This window comes from Mandrillus leucophaeus, unplaced genomic scaffold (assembly GCF_000951045.1).
Source record: "Mandrillus leucophaeus isolate KB7577 unplaced genomic scaffold, Mleu.le_1.0 Scaffold442, whole genome shotgun sequence".
Classification (NCBI taxonomy): Eukaryota; Metazoa; Chordata; class Mammalia; order Primates; family Cercopithecidae; genus Mandrillus; species Mandrillus leucophaeus.
Window position 1 is genome coordinate 722,614 of NW_012104721.1, and position 18,922 is coordinate 741,535.

Below are 18,922 nucleotides of genomic sequence, written 5' to 3' on the forward strand. Positions count from 1 at the left end.
CAGAAATAAATGATTTATAATCACAGTAGAAAATTTTAACGAATCGGCTGGGCTCGGTGGCTCACACCTGTAATCCCAGTACTCTGGGAGGCCGGGGCAGGTGGATCGCCTGAGGTCAGGAGTTTGAGACCAGCCTGACCAACATGGCAAAAACCCATCTCTATTAAAAATACAAAAATTAGCCAGGCAAGGTGGCACACATCTGTAGTCCCAGTTACTCAGAGGCTGAGGCAGGAGAATCACTTGAACCTGGGAGATGATGGTTGCAGTGACCCAAGATCGCACCACTGCACTCCAGCCTGGGTGACTGAGCGAGACTCCATCTTCAGTGGGGGAAAAATCATTTCTGGTAGTTCTGTAAACTTTTAATACATTTTATAGACATGTTATTAAATACATATAAATTTAGAATTCTATCTACCCAGCAAATTAAAACCAATTATTATAAAGTAATTGTATTATAAAGCAATTAATGCTTTTTGCCTTAAATTCTGTTTTGTCTGATATTAATATAGCTACAGCAACTTTCTTGTGGTGTTTATTTTCACCTTATTTTTGAAAATTCAATACTAAAATACTATGTTCTTATATCTTATTTTTAGTCATTCTGTAAGTTTAAGATATATTGCCTGTATAATGTATATAAACTTAAAACTCTGGTTTGACAATCTTTCTACCAACAGCATTTAATCAATTATGTTTAATGTAATTACTGATACATGTGGGTTTTAGTTTACCACCACTTCTTGTGCTTTGTATCTTGTACTTTTTTCTTCCTTTAAATTATTTTTATCATTCTATTTTTTCCTTTTTAGTCAGAAGTTATACAACTTTTCTATTTGTTTAGTGTTTATTAATTACAACACATATCCTTGACTTATCTCAGTCAAGCATTAATTCATATCTTTAACCTCCTCCAAGACAATGCAAGAACCTTAGAAGAGACTAATTCCAATCACCTCCTCCAAATTTTTATGCTTTTTCTGTCTTGCATTTTAAATCTTTTTTTTTTTTTTTTTTTTTTTGAGACAGAGTCTTGTTCTGTAGCCCAGGCTGGAGTGCAGTGGCACCATCTCGGCTCACTGCAACTTCCACTTCTCAGGTTCAAGTGATTCTCCTGCTTCAGCCTCCTGAGTAGTTGGAATTACAGGTGTCTGCCACCACACCTGGCTAAAATTTTTTTTGTATTTTTTGTAGAGGCGGGGTTTCACTATGTTGGTCAGGCTGGTCTCAAACTCCTGACTTGAAATGATCCACCCACCTTGGCCTTAAATCTCTATTTTAAAAAAATCCCACTGAACACTGTATTGTCTTATATAGTAAATGTTCAAATGTTCATTTAGAGTTACCCACATTTTTTTTTTCTTTTGAGACAGAGTCTCGCTCTGTTGCTCAGGCTGGGGTACAGTGGCACAATCATAGCTCACTACAGCCTCCAACTTCTGGACTCAACCAATCCTCCCACCTCAACCTCCTGAACAGCTGGAACTACAGGCATGCACCACCACACCTAGCTAATTTTTGTATTTTTAGTAAAGATAGGATTTCACTGTGTTGGTAAGCCTGGTCTCAAATTCTTGACCTCAAGTGATACACCTGACTCAGTCTCCCAAAGTGCTGGGATTACAGGCATGAGCCACCGCGCCTGGCCTAGAGTTACCCCGTCTTTAACCACTTTCTATCCTTTTTTTTTTCTATACTTCTGATTTAACATTTTGAATCACTTTCCTCCTACTTGCAAAGACCCAATAAAAGTCCTTTTTGTGTAAACATGCTAGTGGTAGACTCTGTTCTTGTCTATATAAAATACCTTTAATACCTTCACTTTTACCTTTCCTTTATTTTTTCACTTTTTGAGACGGAGTCTCGCTCTGTTGCCCAGGCCGGAGTGTAGTGGTGCAACCTCCGCTTACTGCAAGCTCTGCCTCCTGGGTTCACACCATTCTTCTGCCTCAGCGTCTTGACTAGCTGGGACTATAGGCGCCCGCCACCACACCTGGCTAATTTTTTGTATTTTTAGTAGAGAAGGGGTTTCACTGTGTTAGCCAGGATGGTCTCGATCTCCCGACCTCGTGATCTGCCCACCTTGGCCTCCCAAAGTGCTGGGATTGCAGGCGTGAGCCACCGTGCCCGGCCCCTTTCATTCTTGAACAGTATTTTCTGCTGGGTTTAAAATTCTGGGATGCATTTCTTTCCTTCATCACACTAAAGAAGTTATTTCCACTGTTCTCTGGCTTACACTCTGCAAGTCAATCATAAGCCTGATCATCATTCTTCAGAAGTTAATGTCTTTTTCCCATCCCCCACTGCTTTTAAGATTTCTTTATATTCCATTTCCTGAAGTTTGATTATGAGTCTTGGTGTGGATTTAGTTGTATTTGTACTGTTATAAATTTGTTTGGCTTCTTGGATTTGAGGCTTGAGGTTTTTCATTTGTTTCAAAAAGTTTATCTACAATCCCATTCAATATTGCTATAGAAACATTTTCTCTTCTTTTTCTAGGTTTCCAATTATGACTGTTAGACTTTCTCACTCTATCTTCTACCTTCTCTATTTTCCATCTTTGTGTATACAGTGCTTCACTTTGAACAGTTTCTTCTAACCTATTTTCCATTTCACTAATTTGCTCTTTAGCTGTATATAATTGCCTATATACCTATTCATTTTGTTTTTGAATTTTCAGTTCTCGATTTCAGTGTTTTAAATCTGAAAAGTCATATTTTAGAGTTTCCAGTCCCCAATACAACTAAAGTTTGGGCTTTTACTTCCTTTAATGCTGTAAGAATAGTATTTCATAGTGTATGTCTAGTAAGTAGAATATCTAGAATCTCTGTATGTCTGTATTTCTTTTGTCTTTGCTTCTGACAACTCTTTACTTATGGTACCTTCTCTTCTTGTGTGCCTGGTTACCTCTGTGGCTGCATATTACAACAGCAAAATTATCTATACAAATAATTTTAGGCCTAGGATCATATTTCCCTCTAAGATTTCATTGCTTTTACCCGGCACCTATGGGCATTCGCTAAATAGAATGATCGTAATGTAAGTAAGCCTTAAGGTTTCTGGGCCACTTAGATTATGTGAAATTGTTACTGCCAATGTGAGGGATGGTTTACTTCAACTTCACCCTTACTCCTAGGTGTATCTCTCGATAGAGTTCCAACCCGAAGTGAAGAATGATTTATAAGGGCTCTCAGGCTTGAAAGGACCCAGACTACAAGTTTTATCTCCTTCACCTTGAAAGGACACTAAAGGTGTGGGCTCATGCTCTCAACTTCCTTTATCCTGATCAGCAAATGGCCATAAAACAAAAAATGGCCCTAATGCTAAGGCTTGCTCCTCTGTGCTTACCTTCTCTCTCAAAGCTCAACTCAATATCTCCTTATAATAGTGATTTGATGTTTAAGAAGATTTTTAGAAACAATTGATCCAGTTTCTTAAGGTGACTTCAGTAAGAGAGCTGGTTTGAATCACCTGGCCTATCACTAGTTAAGGTCGAAATCTCCCAGCATTCTGTTATATAATATATCCTTAGTACATGGTCTTACCCTGGCAATAACTGCCCCAAGGTGAAAAAGTTCTACGGTATTCTTTGAATAGTAATAGCTCTTCTTGGTAGTAACTTGCCCTTATAGTACAGAGGAACTATAAAGGATGAGAGTTTGTTCAAGTTATAGTTCCTCTAATTTACTCATTCTATGACCCTGGACAACGATTTGTGTACAAAATTGAGTGGGGGATACAACATCTCCACACATACTAGAATATCAAATGAAAGAATGCAAAAAAGCTTGAAAAGGCCTACAAAACTGGCCAGGTGTGGTGGCTCATGCCTGTAATCCCAGCACTTTGGGAGGCCAAGGGAGGAGGACTGCTCGAGCTCAGGAGTTTGAGACTAGCCTGGGCAACATGGCGAAACCCTATCTCTACAAAATATACAAAAATTAGCCTGGTGTGGTGGTATGCACCAGTATTCCCAGCTACTTGCGAGGCTGAGGCACAAGAATCCCTTGAACCTGGGAGGCGGAGGTTGCAGTGAGCCAAGATCGTACCTCTGCACTCCAGCCTGGGCAACAGAACAAGACTGTCTCAAAAAAAAAGATAAAAGAAAAAAACACCCCACAAAACGAACAAAAATTATCATTCTCTTCTCTCTTTTCTCTGCCCCATGGTGAGCCGTTCATCAATGGCTCTAAGACACCATGGCAGGCCAAAGGTCAGTTGACATTTCAGGTCACTCATGAACGGCTAGCAACGTTATACAAGACACAATATTTTCAGGGTCAAATAAAGAGATAACTATTATCTGTATTTTTAAATATTTCTGAATACACAGTGTGAATGCATGCAAGTATATGGGAACACACCCAAACCCTTCCTCCTTCCCTCCCTTCCTCTTATGGATAGCTAGTTAGTATCTGAGGTACCCCAATCAGGAATGCATACCCCAGGTGTGGCTATTACAAAAGCATCAGCTACAGCTTTGGAATCTATACTAGAGGATTCCCTCACAAGTATAAAGGATGGTAGAAATAATTTTTCTGAAGAAAATAGAATTCAATATATGTATGTGTTGGCTGGAAATACTGTACAGGATTCTCTTAACCTTGCATATATATGTGGATTATAAGAATCTGGCAAACCAGGCAGCCTAACACTCTCTGCAGTGGCACTCTGGGCCTAGAACTCTGGTCCTGGGTCTGGACACTTAACAGAGGATTCCATCACCTGCGCCAATGAAAAGGTTAGATGTGTCCTGTATTGAGAATTTTTCTGCATCTGTTTCTACCTAACTTTTGATGTGAGATACATATCCAAAGGACAGGTTGGGGCTTTCCCCAGTCCACAGGAACATGCTGAATGACTAACTTTTGTGCCTGCTTGCTGATGTTCTTATCTGTGGCAAAATTTAGTCTGAGACTTGACTTTATTGTTACAGATCACCTGGTAGCATAACTTCTAATATAGGAAGTTACCAGTTTCTACCAAACAAAAAACTTGCACCATTAGGAGCCACAAAATCAGTTCAGCTCAGTTTGCAACAATTGTGGTGCATCAAATTTCCTAAATGAAGCCTGTTGGGACATAACCTCAAAGCAGGAATATTATGATTCTGATCAAGCTGATATACATACTTGCCATCCCAGGCCCTCCAAGAGAAAGGCTGTTTCTCTTCAGTGGGAAAACCACAGGAAGCTACAGAGACAGCCTTGGGGTGTGGGTTTTGCTGGGCTGGGGCGCCTGCCAAAAATACCATCGTTCTGTTTCTTGGCCCCTAGAATGCAATGATACCTAGGCTTTTTTTTTTTTTTTTTTTTTTTTAATGATTTCCCCCAAACCACCTGGACTCTGTATTCTACTCAAAATGATGTCATTTAAAGAATATCTGTATTCAAGGGACTGTATGGGAGGCAGCTACCCTGCTTCAAGTAAATGCAAACCAGAAATATTTGCATTTTCAAAACAGCACTGTCTTGGATTCTTAGCAGCTGCATGTCCCTGCCCTCCAAATGTTTTTTAAAATACTTAAGCTGAAAATTAACCAAAATGGGAGGTGAACTATGTTTGTCATAAACAGTTTCTTGAGAAAAAGCTTTTAAACTCTCAACCCTAAGCCTGCATCTGTGTTAAAGGATACCTAGAAGTTGCTCTAGCCCATATGACTTTCAAGATGCTACAGTCTGAAACATGACCATAAGAAATACATTCCTCTGGGTATCAGGATTCCCTTTTCCAAAGGACAAGATTCCCAAAGACAGCCTGAAGGAGCCTAACCAATCAGTCCTCGAAGCTGCTAAAAATTTAAAGTGAAATTATTTCCCCTGCTAAATAAGTACAATGGAATTCTATGCATATGAATTAATCCTACCACATCACTGTCTGAGAGATGATTAATATGGTAGAAAAGTGAACAAGAAGTTGGAAATCCTGGACTTTCATGTAATTTCTCTGAGCCTACTGCTTCTCTCCATCTGATAAGACTGGGAAGCGCTCTTGATAGCCAATTCATAAGACACTGGAAAGGAATACTGGGAAAACATCCATAAAGTGATGCCAAAGGAACAGAGAAATGCTGTAGCACTTGAAAAGATTAAACCAAGTCCTCCCTGCCCATGTTGCACTGGCTTCCAACCCATTTATAGCTGCGGTAGAAAGAGCAAGATGATTGAGGCTGTAAAAAGGCTTCCAAGAAGCAATGTGGGACAGGGACAAGAACCGCTGTGCTGGCAGGCAGCAGGCATGACCCTGAGCCCAGCACTACCATGCTGGTTCTCCTCTGTCCCTGCCTCTAACAGCACAGAGAAATTCAGAGGGAACACAGACAAGAAACCTCTCCCAAGATTTATGCTCATCTAAAGTCGTAGGCTTAACATTGGCCACAGATACCTGCACAGATCTTCAGCCTCCAGGAAATGAGAATTCATCCTTCCCCATCAGTGCATGCTTCGGGAAACATGAACTCAGCTTCATTTTGGTTAATAATTAAGCTCCTAGATTTACAGCTGACATGAAAAGAAAAGGGAAAAGGAAAGAAGAAGACAAAGAATCTAAAAACCTGCACATTAGTATTTGCTCACATCTTGAGGCCAGGCCCTTTTCTGTTCCCCTCCTTTTTTGTCAACTTCTAAAGATGGAAAGTTTTTTATGGCTGTAAATGACAAAAATGAGTGTATTCAGGAAGGGAAATGGGAATGGCACCTGATCTCTGTTCAGACAAAGGAGCAATGGAAAACACTGACAGAGTGCCAACTACATGACACCCATCACACGAGCTCTTATTCCATCTTCATGGCTACGGTACCGCAACTACTTTACACCTGAGGAAACTGAAGCTCAAACTTTGCGATACTTGCGTAAGGTCACACGGTTAGTGGGTAGCAGATAAAGCCAGTGCTCACTGCTGCTGCACTAGCCATATCAAAATGTCCTGCCAGCTCTTAGCTCAAAAGATAGGATACTCTTGAATTCTCTTCTGACATTCTCACTTGTTCACACCCATGTGCCATTTTAAGCCTTGCAGTACTTTAAAACAGTTTAAAATTTTCCTGCAAATTGCTCATTGTCTTTATTCACAACACACAGCTTCAAATTACTTTCTGGGAAAAAAAAAAAAAAAATCAAACCCACCCACAAAGGTCAAAAAGGTACCACAGCTGAGGCTATCACGAGGAAAATACTGTTAGAGTGGAAGCAATTTCCCAAGGAGAACATATCAAACTAGCACAGCCTAACAGAAACATGCAGTCAACCCCAGGGAGCACTATGAAAGGGTCTATTTGTTGGGACTGCAGTCCTTTTGCTGAGTGGGATAGGATGACATAGGTCTCATTTTCCAGGTATACTTTCAGCTCCTATTGGAATATTCTCAAAAATAGCAACTAGTGAGTGATTAGACAAAGATAGCAGATATTGTTAAATCAAACTCTTGCTCCTCCAGTAGAGCTGGGAGACACACATGTTTTTGTTTTCTTACTCTGACATTAGTCTATTAGCAAGTCATTTTGCACTCTTTTAAAAATCTGTGTACCTTATGATTAAAATCAATCTTCCTTATCAGTCTGGTCAAATTGAACTAATGAAAATATTATACATAGGCGTATTAGCAATTTTATGGAAGGTTTTACTCAGGCAACAGATAAATGGTCTCCTTTAAGAGCGATGTTGATTGAGCTCACATTCCACTTTTGGGATACGTAGGAGGTTTCAGCACAACAGTGAGTAATTACAACTTGCCTCAATCCCCACTTTCGTTACCCTCTCCCTTCAAGGCCCTTTGTGGAAGAGCTGACATATAAAGAAAGGAAAATGCAAAGTACAACTGAGAACTAAGAGAAATCCAAATTTTTCCCAGGCCTTCACACATAACACAAAAATATGATTTTGCATGATTTCTCTCCCAAGTTGGAAGGCCAATAGAGTTCTTTAAAATATCCAAATGCTCAGTGAATCCAGAGTTAATTACGAAGACACCTTAGTGGCCTAGACTTATAACAACAGGTGAGTTCAGATTACGATTCAACACACGCTCCACAGTAGTCCTCGTGGGAGGCTGAGCATATATTCCAATGATACTGCCCTTACCCAAGACTCTGCTGAATGCACACTTGTATACTGTCAAGATGGCTCCTCTAATTTGCAAAACTTGCTCATGTGTATTCTCCCACTGACTGTTCACATTTGGCACACTTGCAGTAGCTTAAGGCCCACGCAGGCGGTATTTTCCCATTTTAGTCTGATGGCTGTAAATTCAAGATGTCTAACTTTGGTATGTGATTTAACCAGTCACATTAGATATTCTAGAGAAGAGAACCATGTAGGTTTTTCTGTCTTAAAAAAAGCACTAACAAAACTTTCATAATGAAAGAATTATGTAAAACTAGAGAAGGTCAGACACTCTAGAAAACTATGACTAAGTTCATATCACTATCATAAATACAATATAAGATGTCATATGAACGAATCATAAGGGTAACTTCAGGAATAAGACATTCTCAAACAGTTATTTCACATCTCCTTTTTGTTTTTTTTGAGACAGGGTCCCTCTCTGTTCCCCAGGCTGGAGCACAGTGGCACCATCTCAACTCACCGCAACCTCCACCTCCTGGGTTCAAAGATTCTCCGGCCTCAGCCTCCCAAGTAGCTGGGATTACAGGCACACACCACCAAGTGTGGCTAATTTTTTTACTTTTAGTAGAGACAGGGTTTCGCCATATTTGGCCAGGCTGCTCTCAAACTCCCGACCTCAGGTGATCTGTCCCCCTCAGCCTCCCACAGTGCTGGGATTACAGGTATGAACCACCATGCCTGGCCTATGTTTAGGTATTTAAAACAATCTATTTAAGTAGTGATACATATATTGTATAAAGCCCGTGTAAGAGCTCACATGTCCATAAAAGCTTTCCCAGTTCCAGCTGATGGTTCCCTTGTTTTAGCAGCTAGGTAGCATTTACAAGTCCATGTTCCTCCCTCCCTATCTTACAAAGTTATTGAGGGTATAGGCAAGAGGATAAAGATGAACGTACTATATAAATAAAAAAAAGAAAGAAGGGGCCGGGCACAGTGGCTTACACCTGTAATCCCAGCACTTTGGAAGGCCAAGGCAGGCGGATCATGAGGTCAGGAGATCCAGACCATCCTAGCTAACACAGTGAAACCCTGTCTCCACTAAAAATACAAAAAATTAGCCGGGCATGGTGGCGGGCGCCTGTAGTCCCAGCTACTCGGGAGACTGAGGCAGGAGAATGGCATGAACCCCCCCGGGAGGAAGAACTTGCAGTGAGCCGAGATGGCGCCACCGCACTCCAGCCTGAGACACAGAGCGAGACTCCATCTCCAACAAAAAAAAAAAAAAAAGGAAGGAACATGAACAGTGGCTAGTTGGGGACCTCTGCCCATCAGGAGTCAAATCAATGCACCCTACTAGCAGAGGGAGAACTAACCCTTTGAACTCTGAGCAAAGTTAGTACTGTTCTCCATCACCCAGTTGAATACAGCTGGGCCTAAAGAAATGAAATAGTTGATCCAGAGACTACACAATCTCAGACACAAAAACTAGTGGCAAATCAGCCCCTGCATCTACCTTTACTACAGTTGAGGAAAAGGAGTCCCCAGAGAGAGATGGTGAGTTCCCAAAGCCATAGGGGCAGCCATGGTGGGACTGGTTGCAACTCTAATATTCCAGTATCTCATCTAGGAGAGCTTGGGAGTGGTACCAAAGAAACACTAAGAGCAATGGTGCTTTACTAGGATCCGCAGGCACATTTCAGGGACTTCATGAAGCCTCTGAAATTGTCTGTAAAACTGCGTGGCTTTGCGGTTTTGTTTTTTTTTTTTTTTTTTTGCTCGGTTGCCCAGGCTGGAGCGCACGATCTCCACTCACTGCAAGCTCTGCCTCCCAGGTTCACACCATTCTCCTGCCTCAGCCTCCTGAGTAGCTGGGACTACAGGCGCCCACCACCACGCCTGGCTAATTTTTTGCCTTTTTAGTAGAAACAGGGTTGTACCGTGTTAGCCAGGACGGTCTCAATCTCCTGACCTCGTGATCCACCTACCTTGGCCTCCCAAAGTGCCGGGATTACAGGTGTGTGCCACCGCACCCGGCCGGCTTTGCATTTTTAAGGGGAACAGTGGTGACTGCTTTCATCAGTCCGAACATAATCCATGACTCAAAAATATTTAAGAATAGGCTGGGGGATAAGACTAGAAGTGAATGAGATTAATTCCAAACTAAAAGGAACCCAATTTTTCAATACCCTGAAGACTATGCTTGGGCCAGGCTGCCAATGGAACCATCTAAGGAGAACACAGCCCTAAACTTTCTGGTCTGAGTGGCAAAAGGGATCCTGTAAGAAAAAATTTGTCTGGGAAAACTAGATGTGTTTGTGACCACAGGTGACAGGGAAAGGAGTAATCATCACAAGCTCTAACTACTAATTAGGTGGTCTTAAAAACCACAGGTCAAAGTAACGAGCAAGGCCGTGTTCTTTGGAATCATGGAAAAGGTTTTGACTGTCATTGTCAAGAGACATGAATGCAAGGTTTCTGCACCTTTCAAAGCCAGGGCAGCCTTGGCCTTCAAATCCCTGATTCAATCCCTCCCATTATACCTGTGTGTGGACAGTGAGCCCAGAAAAGGCTGCATGTACCTCAAGAGACCTAATGCGATCACAGGGGTCTTTGTTTTCTTATTTCTGATGTCAACACCAGTCCCAGGAGTGGGCAAAGGCCTTGGTACTTGGCCACAGGGAACTGGATACACGTCAGCCATTGTAATTTCCCTAGGAAACAGAAAATATTTTCCCCACTCTATGGATGAGGAAATAGAAGCAAAGGGAGAAACGTCCAAGGTTTTTCAAGGCAGTGAAGAGCCAAGAGTTCTGAGGTTAAGGCTTGTAGCTAAATACTCCTCACCAGCTCTGGCTGTATATTCCATCTCCTTTTGGGAACCAAGCAGTTTTAGAGATTGGAGAAAACACTAGTTGCTAAGGACAAGATGTGGGATACATTTTACACCACACAACCATACATATGGAATCCATCATACATTAAAATAGAAGATTTGAGGCCTTGCTGGGTAAATGAGATAGGAAAAGAGAACCTGGGGGTTACTCATCATTTTCCAAATCAGAGATTTATATCCCTTTTGGAAAGGAGAAGGAAAATCTGGCTGTGGCCCAGTTTTGAGTAATATTTGCCACTGAGAAGCTGTATGCAAAGATTCCTGGCACAGGCTGTGGAGAGCTCTTCCGATTGGGCTCTGGCCAGTCCTTGTAAATGATTGAGATTTAAAACCCTATCAAATCTGAGAAGCAGGGAGTATCCTCAATACAGCACCATAAATCCCTTATAGTAGGAATGTTCAGGGGAAAATGATGTCTATGTATAGCTATATACATATACATATATATTTTACATCAAGAAATGTCGACATCACCAATTAACAGTGATCTAAATGGCTGGATCGTGGTTATTTTCTTAAATATGTTTTCTGATTTTTCTGCAATTAACAATCCATTGCTTGTGAAATAAAGGAAATATAAAATATAAAAGCTAATAAAGTGTCAATAGAGAGCCAGAACTTATCTCATTCAACTGACTCACTGAAGAAAAGAAATGGAGGCGGGCAGAGTGGGGGAGCACCTTGGTTGTGGTCACTTGGCAGTCCAGCAAGGGATGCAGAGCCAGGACCCTGGAAATCCCCTGACTTCCTGCCTTCCACACCACCCTGCTGCAGCTGCTGGATTCCTTAGGCTAGGAAACCCCCTAAAAAGCTCGGTGCTAGGTGAGCAAGAGTTTTACATGGAATTGTAAAATTCAAAACAGCAGCTTTAAGCGTTAGACAACATATACCCAGATTCCAACTCTAAGGATGGCCAAAATTAGAACAGCACTCACAAAGACAAGAGGACGATTTGCAGAAAATTGGTTATCCCAGGCTCAGCCACAACTGCTCTACTGAACAACTTCATAACTGTGCCATGTCTTGTTGTCTCTGGCTGTTATACACGCAATTCTCGACCGCCTGGAATTCCTCATGTTCTCTCCCCCAGGTGTTTCTAGAAACTCCTACTTGACCCTTTAACATCAACTCAGAAGTCATCCTCTGCAAGGCCTTCCCGGGTCATCCACGTTTACAAAATTAATTGGTATTGGGATGCCATAACAAGAGGACAGACCTTGCTGTAGGGCATTTCACAATGGAACAGATCATTACTGGCTTATGAGTCTGTCTCACCCTCTGGACAGTGTTCCTTGAGGACAGTGGCTATTTTAATCATCTTTGTATCTCTGGCACACGGCAGGGACTCAAATGTCAGTTGAATTAAATGAATGTCTGCTAACAGACACATGGTAACAATTTAACCCTTCCTTTCAAATCTATGATTTGCCTTTCTGTCTTCTAAGTGGTGCATTTGCAAAGCCCTTAGGTGACAAGTTACTTTGGGACAGAGGTTTCTCTTAAAAAACATTTAAGTAGCTGGCCGGGCACGGTGGCTCACACCTGTAATCCCAGCACTTTGGGAGGTCAAGATGGGCAGATCACAAGGTCAAGAGATTGAGACCATCCTGGCCAACATGGTGAAACCCCGTCTCTACTAAAAATACAAAAATTAACTGGGCATGGTGGCACATGCCTGTAGTCCCACCTCCTCGGGAGGCTGAGGCAGGAGATTCACTTGAACCCAGGAGGCAGAGGATGCAGTGAGCTGAAATCATGCCACTGTACTCCAGCCTGGCAACAGAGGGAAACTCCATCAAAAACAAACACACACCCCTATTTAAGTAGCTAAGTTGACTTTTGGTATTTCATGCTTCTTTTTGGTGGGGGCTTGGAGGCATGGGCATGACTTGCTCTGTCGCCCAGGCTAGAGTGCCATGGCATGATCTCAACCTCCTGGGCTCAAGGGATCCTCCCATCTCAGTCCCTCAAGTAGCTGGGACTACAGGCATGTGCCACCACACCTGGCCAATTTTTGTATTCTTTGTAGAGACAGGATTTCACCATGTTGCCCACGCTGATCTCGGACTTTTAGGCTTGGGGGATCTGCGCACCTCAGCCCCGCAAAGTGCTGGGATTACAGGTGTGAGCCACCATGCCTAGCCTTTCATGCTTCATAAGTAACAAGAAAATATGATAGAAGAAAGGTAGGATTATATAATATCAAAAAATAAATGGGCAGGCTGGCTATGACAAAGGCCAAAACAAAGTATGATATACCAGCTGACATTTATTATTCCTACCCAACCCTTACCCTATCACTCTTCAAGACATATGCCCAGATACACACAGAAAGCTAACAGAATCACTTTGAGGAGTTTAATCATAACCCATCAACAGAAGAACCTACTGCATAGGCAACACCAGAATGAGTGTATTATTAGGGTTGCTAATCACTAAAATCTCAAGATCAGGTTTCTGGGCACATCTTGCTACATCTGCACGGGTCCCAGATGGTATGCAAACCAAGTTTGGAGCCTGATTCTTCAAAACAGGCTGTTCCTGCAATGTCACAAAGGTTGCAACAGAATTGTGCAACAAGAGCAAGAATACTCTGCATGCAGTCTCCTCTAGCACAGTCCTGCTCCTGACTCTGCAGGTCTGAAAAAAGGTTTTGGTCAACTTCTGGGTCCCAGAAACAAGGCTATTATTGCATAGAACACCTGAAGGTGCCTAGCTTTACTCCTTATAGAGAAGGACTAGTCATAATATACAACATACTTCCCCTTCCACCAGAATTGACTGGGAAAGGGTACCTTGGAACTTTCTGGAGTGATCGCAGAACTCTAATATCTTGATGGGAAGAGTGTGGGTTACATGGGTGTATACATTTGTTAAAACTTAGAGTTGTTTTAAGATTCATACATTTCACCATATATAAATTTTACCTAGAAAAAAAGAACTATGCACAAATAGGAACTCTAGGTTCTAGGTTTATTTTCTGTAGTAGTATGGGCTAGCAATTTTGAAACTACTTCCTGTGTATTCTAGACTTCAGCAAGTGAGTAAATATATCCAGGATAGGGCTGGGCGCAGTGGCTCACACCTGTAATCCCAGCACTTTGGGAGGCCGAGGTGGGCGCATCACGAGGTCAGCAGTTAGAGACCAGCCTGAGCCAACAGAATGAAACCCTGTCTCTACTAAAAAATACAACAAATTAGCCAGGCATGGCGGCGAGCGCCTGTAATCCCAGCTATTTGGGGAGCTGTGGCAGGAGAATCACTTGAACCTGGGAGGCGGATGGAGGTTGCAGTGAGCCAAGATCGCAGGTTTCTCACTGTTGAAGGTAGTCAGAAATATGGAAAACGAAAAAGTAGCATCACCAAAAGGGATATAATATATATAACTCCCGACACGAGGAGACAGCATCACTTCTTTGGTATTCCCACCAAAAATTCATAACCTGCATTGAATCATAGGGAAACATCAGACAAATCCACATTGAGGGAAATTCTACAAAAATAACTGGCAAAATATCAAAACATCAAAGAAAGACAGAGGAAGATGAAGTAACTTTTCCAGATTGAAGGAAGCCAGAGACATGACAACTAAATGCAATGTTTGATCCTCAATTGGATCCTGGTCTGGGAGGAAAAAACCTATAATGAACATTAACTGGTATAAACAACAACATTGAATACACAGACTGTGGATTAGAAAATAGTATTGTGCAAACATTAAACTGCCTGAATTTGATAAGGGTAAAAGGGTATTGTGTTTAGGTAAGAGAATGTCTTTGTTCTTTGGAATTTACATTGAAGCATTCAGTTATAAAGGATCACAATGTCTCCAACTTACTCTCAAAATTTCAAGAAAAAAATGGGGGAGGGGAAGGGAAGGAGGAGGGATTGGAGGAGGACAGCACATATGCATGGGGCAAAATGTTAACAATGGATGAATGTAGGTAAAGTGCATACCGGAGTTCCTTGTACTATTCTTGCAATGTTTCTATTAAGCTTAAAATTGTATCAAATAGAAAGTTACCCAAAAATACTCTACTGCCAAAAAATATTTAGGTGAGAGTCTAACAATAACAAAGTAATTTAATGTACTACAGGAAATTCTTCCAGGAATATTGATTTTAAAAATTGTACTTTTCCCTCTGGTAGTAATGCCACAATACTCTAGTTAGCTTGGAATTTCTTTGTAGAAGTAAAGAGCAACTCACATAAACTTCAAATAAGGTCTTTTGAAATTTCATTGACAAATACTATCTGTTTAGAAAGTTCTGCAAGACAGTAAGTAGAAACTGGAATGAAAGTGACTCCTCACCACCCACCTCTCCCCACCATTCTTCAGTATTTTTCCCCTAAGATGGAACAATTCACCTTCTTATGTGCCAACCTAAGATCAAATAGGATAAGAAATGATTTGTGGGTAAACGTTCCAACTTTTCTGCTTTAGAGGCAAAGCACTGTATTCTTCCCCATCTCAGGCTACATAGAGAGCTCTCGCTCGTGTGTATGCATGCTCTCTCTCTCTCTATATATATATATGTATATAATGGTATTGCTTTGTTTTTAATAAATAAGGTAATGAACAAGTGTTTTACTATCCAGCAGAACTTATTCTACTTCCCCAATCTGTCTCTATTTGTGGTTAAATCAAGACACAAGCATGGCCTTGATCCTGGTGGGGAGGAGGAAACATACTGAAAACTACCAAAGGAAAAAATTACTTCATGAATGTCAAAGGATACATTTTTAAAAGTCATTTTTAGCCCCAAAGAATCTTTTGAAACAATAACAACTATGACATGACTCTGTATAAAATGTATTATGCTAAATACACATTAAGAAAAATTCACATACAAAGAAATGAAAATGTAATTGGATTTGTCATTTTAAAGTATTAATATTGAGTTTGTAGATAATAGAGAATGACAATCTCCTAAGCGAATAAAGAAGGTAGCCAAGTAAGTAAATGCTGCATTTCTACTGTAAGGAAATACGTGCACCAATGAAGCAACCTTTCCAGCACAAAAGAAATTTAATACCCAGACCACATGAAAAGTGATCGCTATGGGAATAGCACAGCTGTTAAAATCCGAGTCAGTTTTTATTAAATCGTCCAACATGTTTATGTAAAGCAGGACTCTCAGAATAATCACCAAGAGGAAATAATTTTGCTAACAAAAAAGTGATACCTGTATTTAATTTAAAGCTTACAATAAGTGTGAAAGAAAAATGCTAAGCTATTCTCTTTTAAAGTATATAAGGAATGCCCAGTTAGTTGGTATGCTTGTGATTCTTTTATAAACAGTATCTCAAAGGCTAATTTAATTAGAAATAGAACAAAAAAGAATGAGTGTTTGCATTTCACTTAAAGAAACCAATTATCTTTATTTCATTGACTAGCCAGACCAACATAAAGCTATAGAAAACCTTCTGGCACCTGTGCCAAATGATTTCAGTATGAAAATTAATACTGTCAAGTTATTTGGAGACCAGTTAGCTCAACCATTCAAAGAAAAAAAAAATCTGCTCCACTAAAGATGTAGTATATAATCCTAAAACTTGCATTTCTGAGGATGAAGGTGCATGCAGACAGACATCCTTGAGGCCCTGGCTTGAGCAGATATATCTTAAAGAAACTACAGAAAGAATGGGCTCATGGGTAACTACTGACGAAGTCTAAGCCTGAAATCTCAACATAGGCACTTAGGATGCATAATAAAACGGGCTTAATTTACTTTGGAAGCAAAAAGAAAATAATTACTCTAAATTTTTGAGCATCTAAATGTAACCAAATTTATCAACATTGCTTGTCAATTCTACATTCAGTTTTTTAGAGAAACTGGTCAGAATTGTGCTTCCCATAAAATATAGCCCAAGTACAGTTTTCAAAGGAAGCTTGTCAACTCAGAATAGAGAAAAACGTCCCTAGAATTCTCTTTCTTCCACAGTGGCAGACGATGAAGGCTACACAGAAAAATAGTCCCAAATTATAACTGAGAAGCCACAGTTGGGGATTAGTGGCCAACAACATTATTTTGTATAGTACTTCAACATGAAAATCTTTACTTATCAGCAATTATGAGCCTTAAAAGCCCAGGTCAAGTCACTGGGCATTAGAAGTCTGAAAGGGACACTTGAAAGGAAATCAGCTATCACATACAGTGTACATGTAAAAGTCACTCAGACGGTATCTGAAAGCCTATTAAAACATGAGATGCCATCACTGTAGTTTTGCGATATATCAGCCGTTTCCCATTATGATGGCTAACATACTGGCTCTATTTTTAGAGCTTCTGGAAAGATCAAAGCTGAAGGGGCCCTTTTAGTGGCTCCCCATCCAGACCCCTAATCTCTGTTTACTTTTTCTTTGTAATTATGTGGATCTGCAGAAGACGCATAGCCAGGGCTGCCTCACTCTCAGAGTAATGCTTTAAAAAATTGCTCTGTGAGGGTCCCTGCTAGGAGGGAACCCTCTGGGGAGGAACAAAGAGCAGTAAAGTTCAAATTCAAGACAAAATTAGCATGATGTAAGTATTGATACAGAGTTGAAATATTCTAACTCGTCTCCCTACACATTTTCTCAGGCTGGTTTTAAACCACTGTGAGAATGAATACACATCCATGAAAACAAAGTCCTTTCTGAGTGCTTAGACCCCACCCTTCCCCCACAAAAAGCTCTTAGTTGGTTTCAATGGCTCTAGCTGGTGAGGCTGTGGTCAAATGTTGACCCGCTCACTTTTAAAAACAAGTCCCTCCAATACAAAATGACTTACTTTGGAAGAACAAGCTGTACATTTGTCAAATGCCAGGCTGACGGGAAGGACATTATCAAACCGTGACAGAAATCCCCGGATCTAAAAACAAAACAAAACAATTCACATCAAACACACAATGACCACATCTATGAAATGCATGTCTGGTTTCTGACAAGAAGTAGGAAATGATTAATATGGCGGTCCGGATAGAGATTATGAGCAAAATAAGTTCGAAATGAGTATTTTCCCTTGTAATCAGTTTGCAGAAGAACTACATTAGGTCCTTTACTCCATTAGGAGCCAGGGCTTACAAGCTTTTCAAGTATTTCTGACCTAAAAACAAACTGACTGTAAAATACAAAATGTAAGCTGTAGTATCCAAAGTATTAACAAATGTCTTCCAAAATGTAACAGGTCCACTGGTATACTCAACAATTAGCTCCCACGTGTGTTCTAGTGAATATGGGATAAATACACATTTCTACGACATGATTTTGGGTGGGGTCTCACAAGGAAAGATGGCTTGGGGACTGTGGAAGGCAGAAATAGCCCTAAGCATATATCCAGTTATTTGCTTAATTTGGAACAGAGATAAAATGTAAAACATCATCAGATTTATGGGGAAACAGCACCACCCTGAGCACAAACTTCTGGACTACAACTGAGTTACATTTCCAGAGTACCAGCTATAATTAGGTTTCACAAACTATGACTGTAGTAATTTATTCAGAACATTATACCTCTATATACTATACTTACACCAAAGGGGGAGTTTTAAGCTGTTCTATATATCATAAAAATACGAATGGTAAAATCTCTGAAGTCTCCATAGGACTCAACGTTTACAATAAACCAGACAACACAAATCTTATGAGTTAATTTATTTGACCTTTCAAATTCCCCATTTTATGTTGAAAAACCTCAGGCTCAGGAAGAGTGGCAACTTGGCTCAGGTAAACAGTAAGTAATGGAGCCAAGACTCAAAAATGGACCTCCTGATGCAAATCTGGCCCAGGTCTGAACGTCCCTCCCTCTCAGAATATCACAGCGTTTGTCTTCAACACTCTCACTTGAATAGAACAAAAAACCCAATCTACCACCCTTTAGCCATCCTTTTAACACCATGCCCTTTCCCTCAAACCCCCACCCCCCAAAACACAAACAAAAAACTTGACAAACTCTTTAAAGAAAAAGGCTTTCTGAGTTTTGG

General features: G+C 40.7%; 1 protein-coding gene across 1 annotated transcript in view; it reads right to left on the reverse strand.

The window, feature by feature from the left end:
- ATG7 (autophagy related 7) overlaps positions 1-18,922 on the reverse strand; it is a 305,815-nt gene that overhangs the window by 174,813 nt on the left and 112,080 nt on the right. The window contains exon 18 of the mRNA XM_011994118.1: positions 17,731-17,811. Coding sequence (XP_011849508.1) covers positions 17,731-17,811 — 81 coding nt within the window. The remainder of the gene's footprint in view (positions 1-17,730; positions 17,812-18,922) is intronic.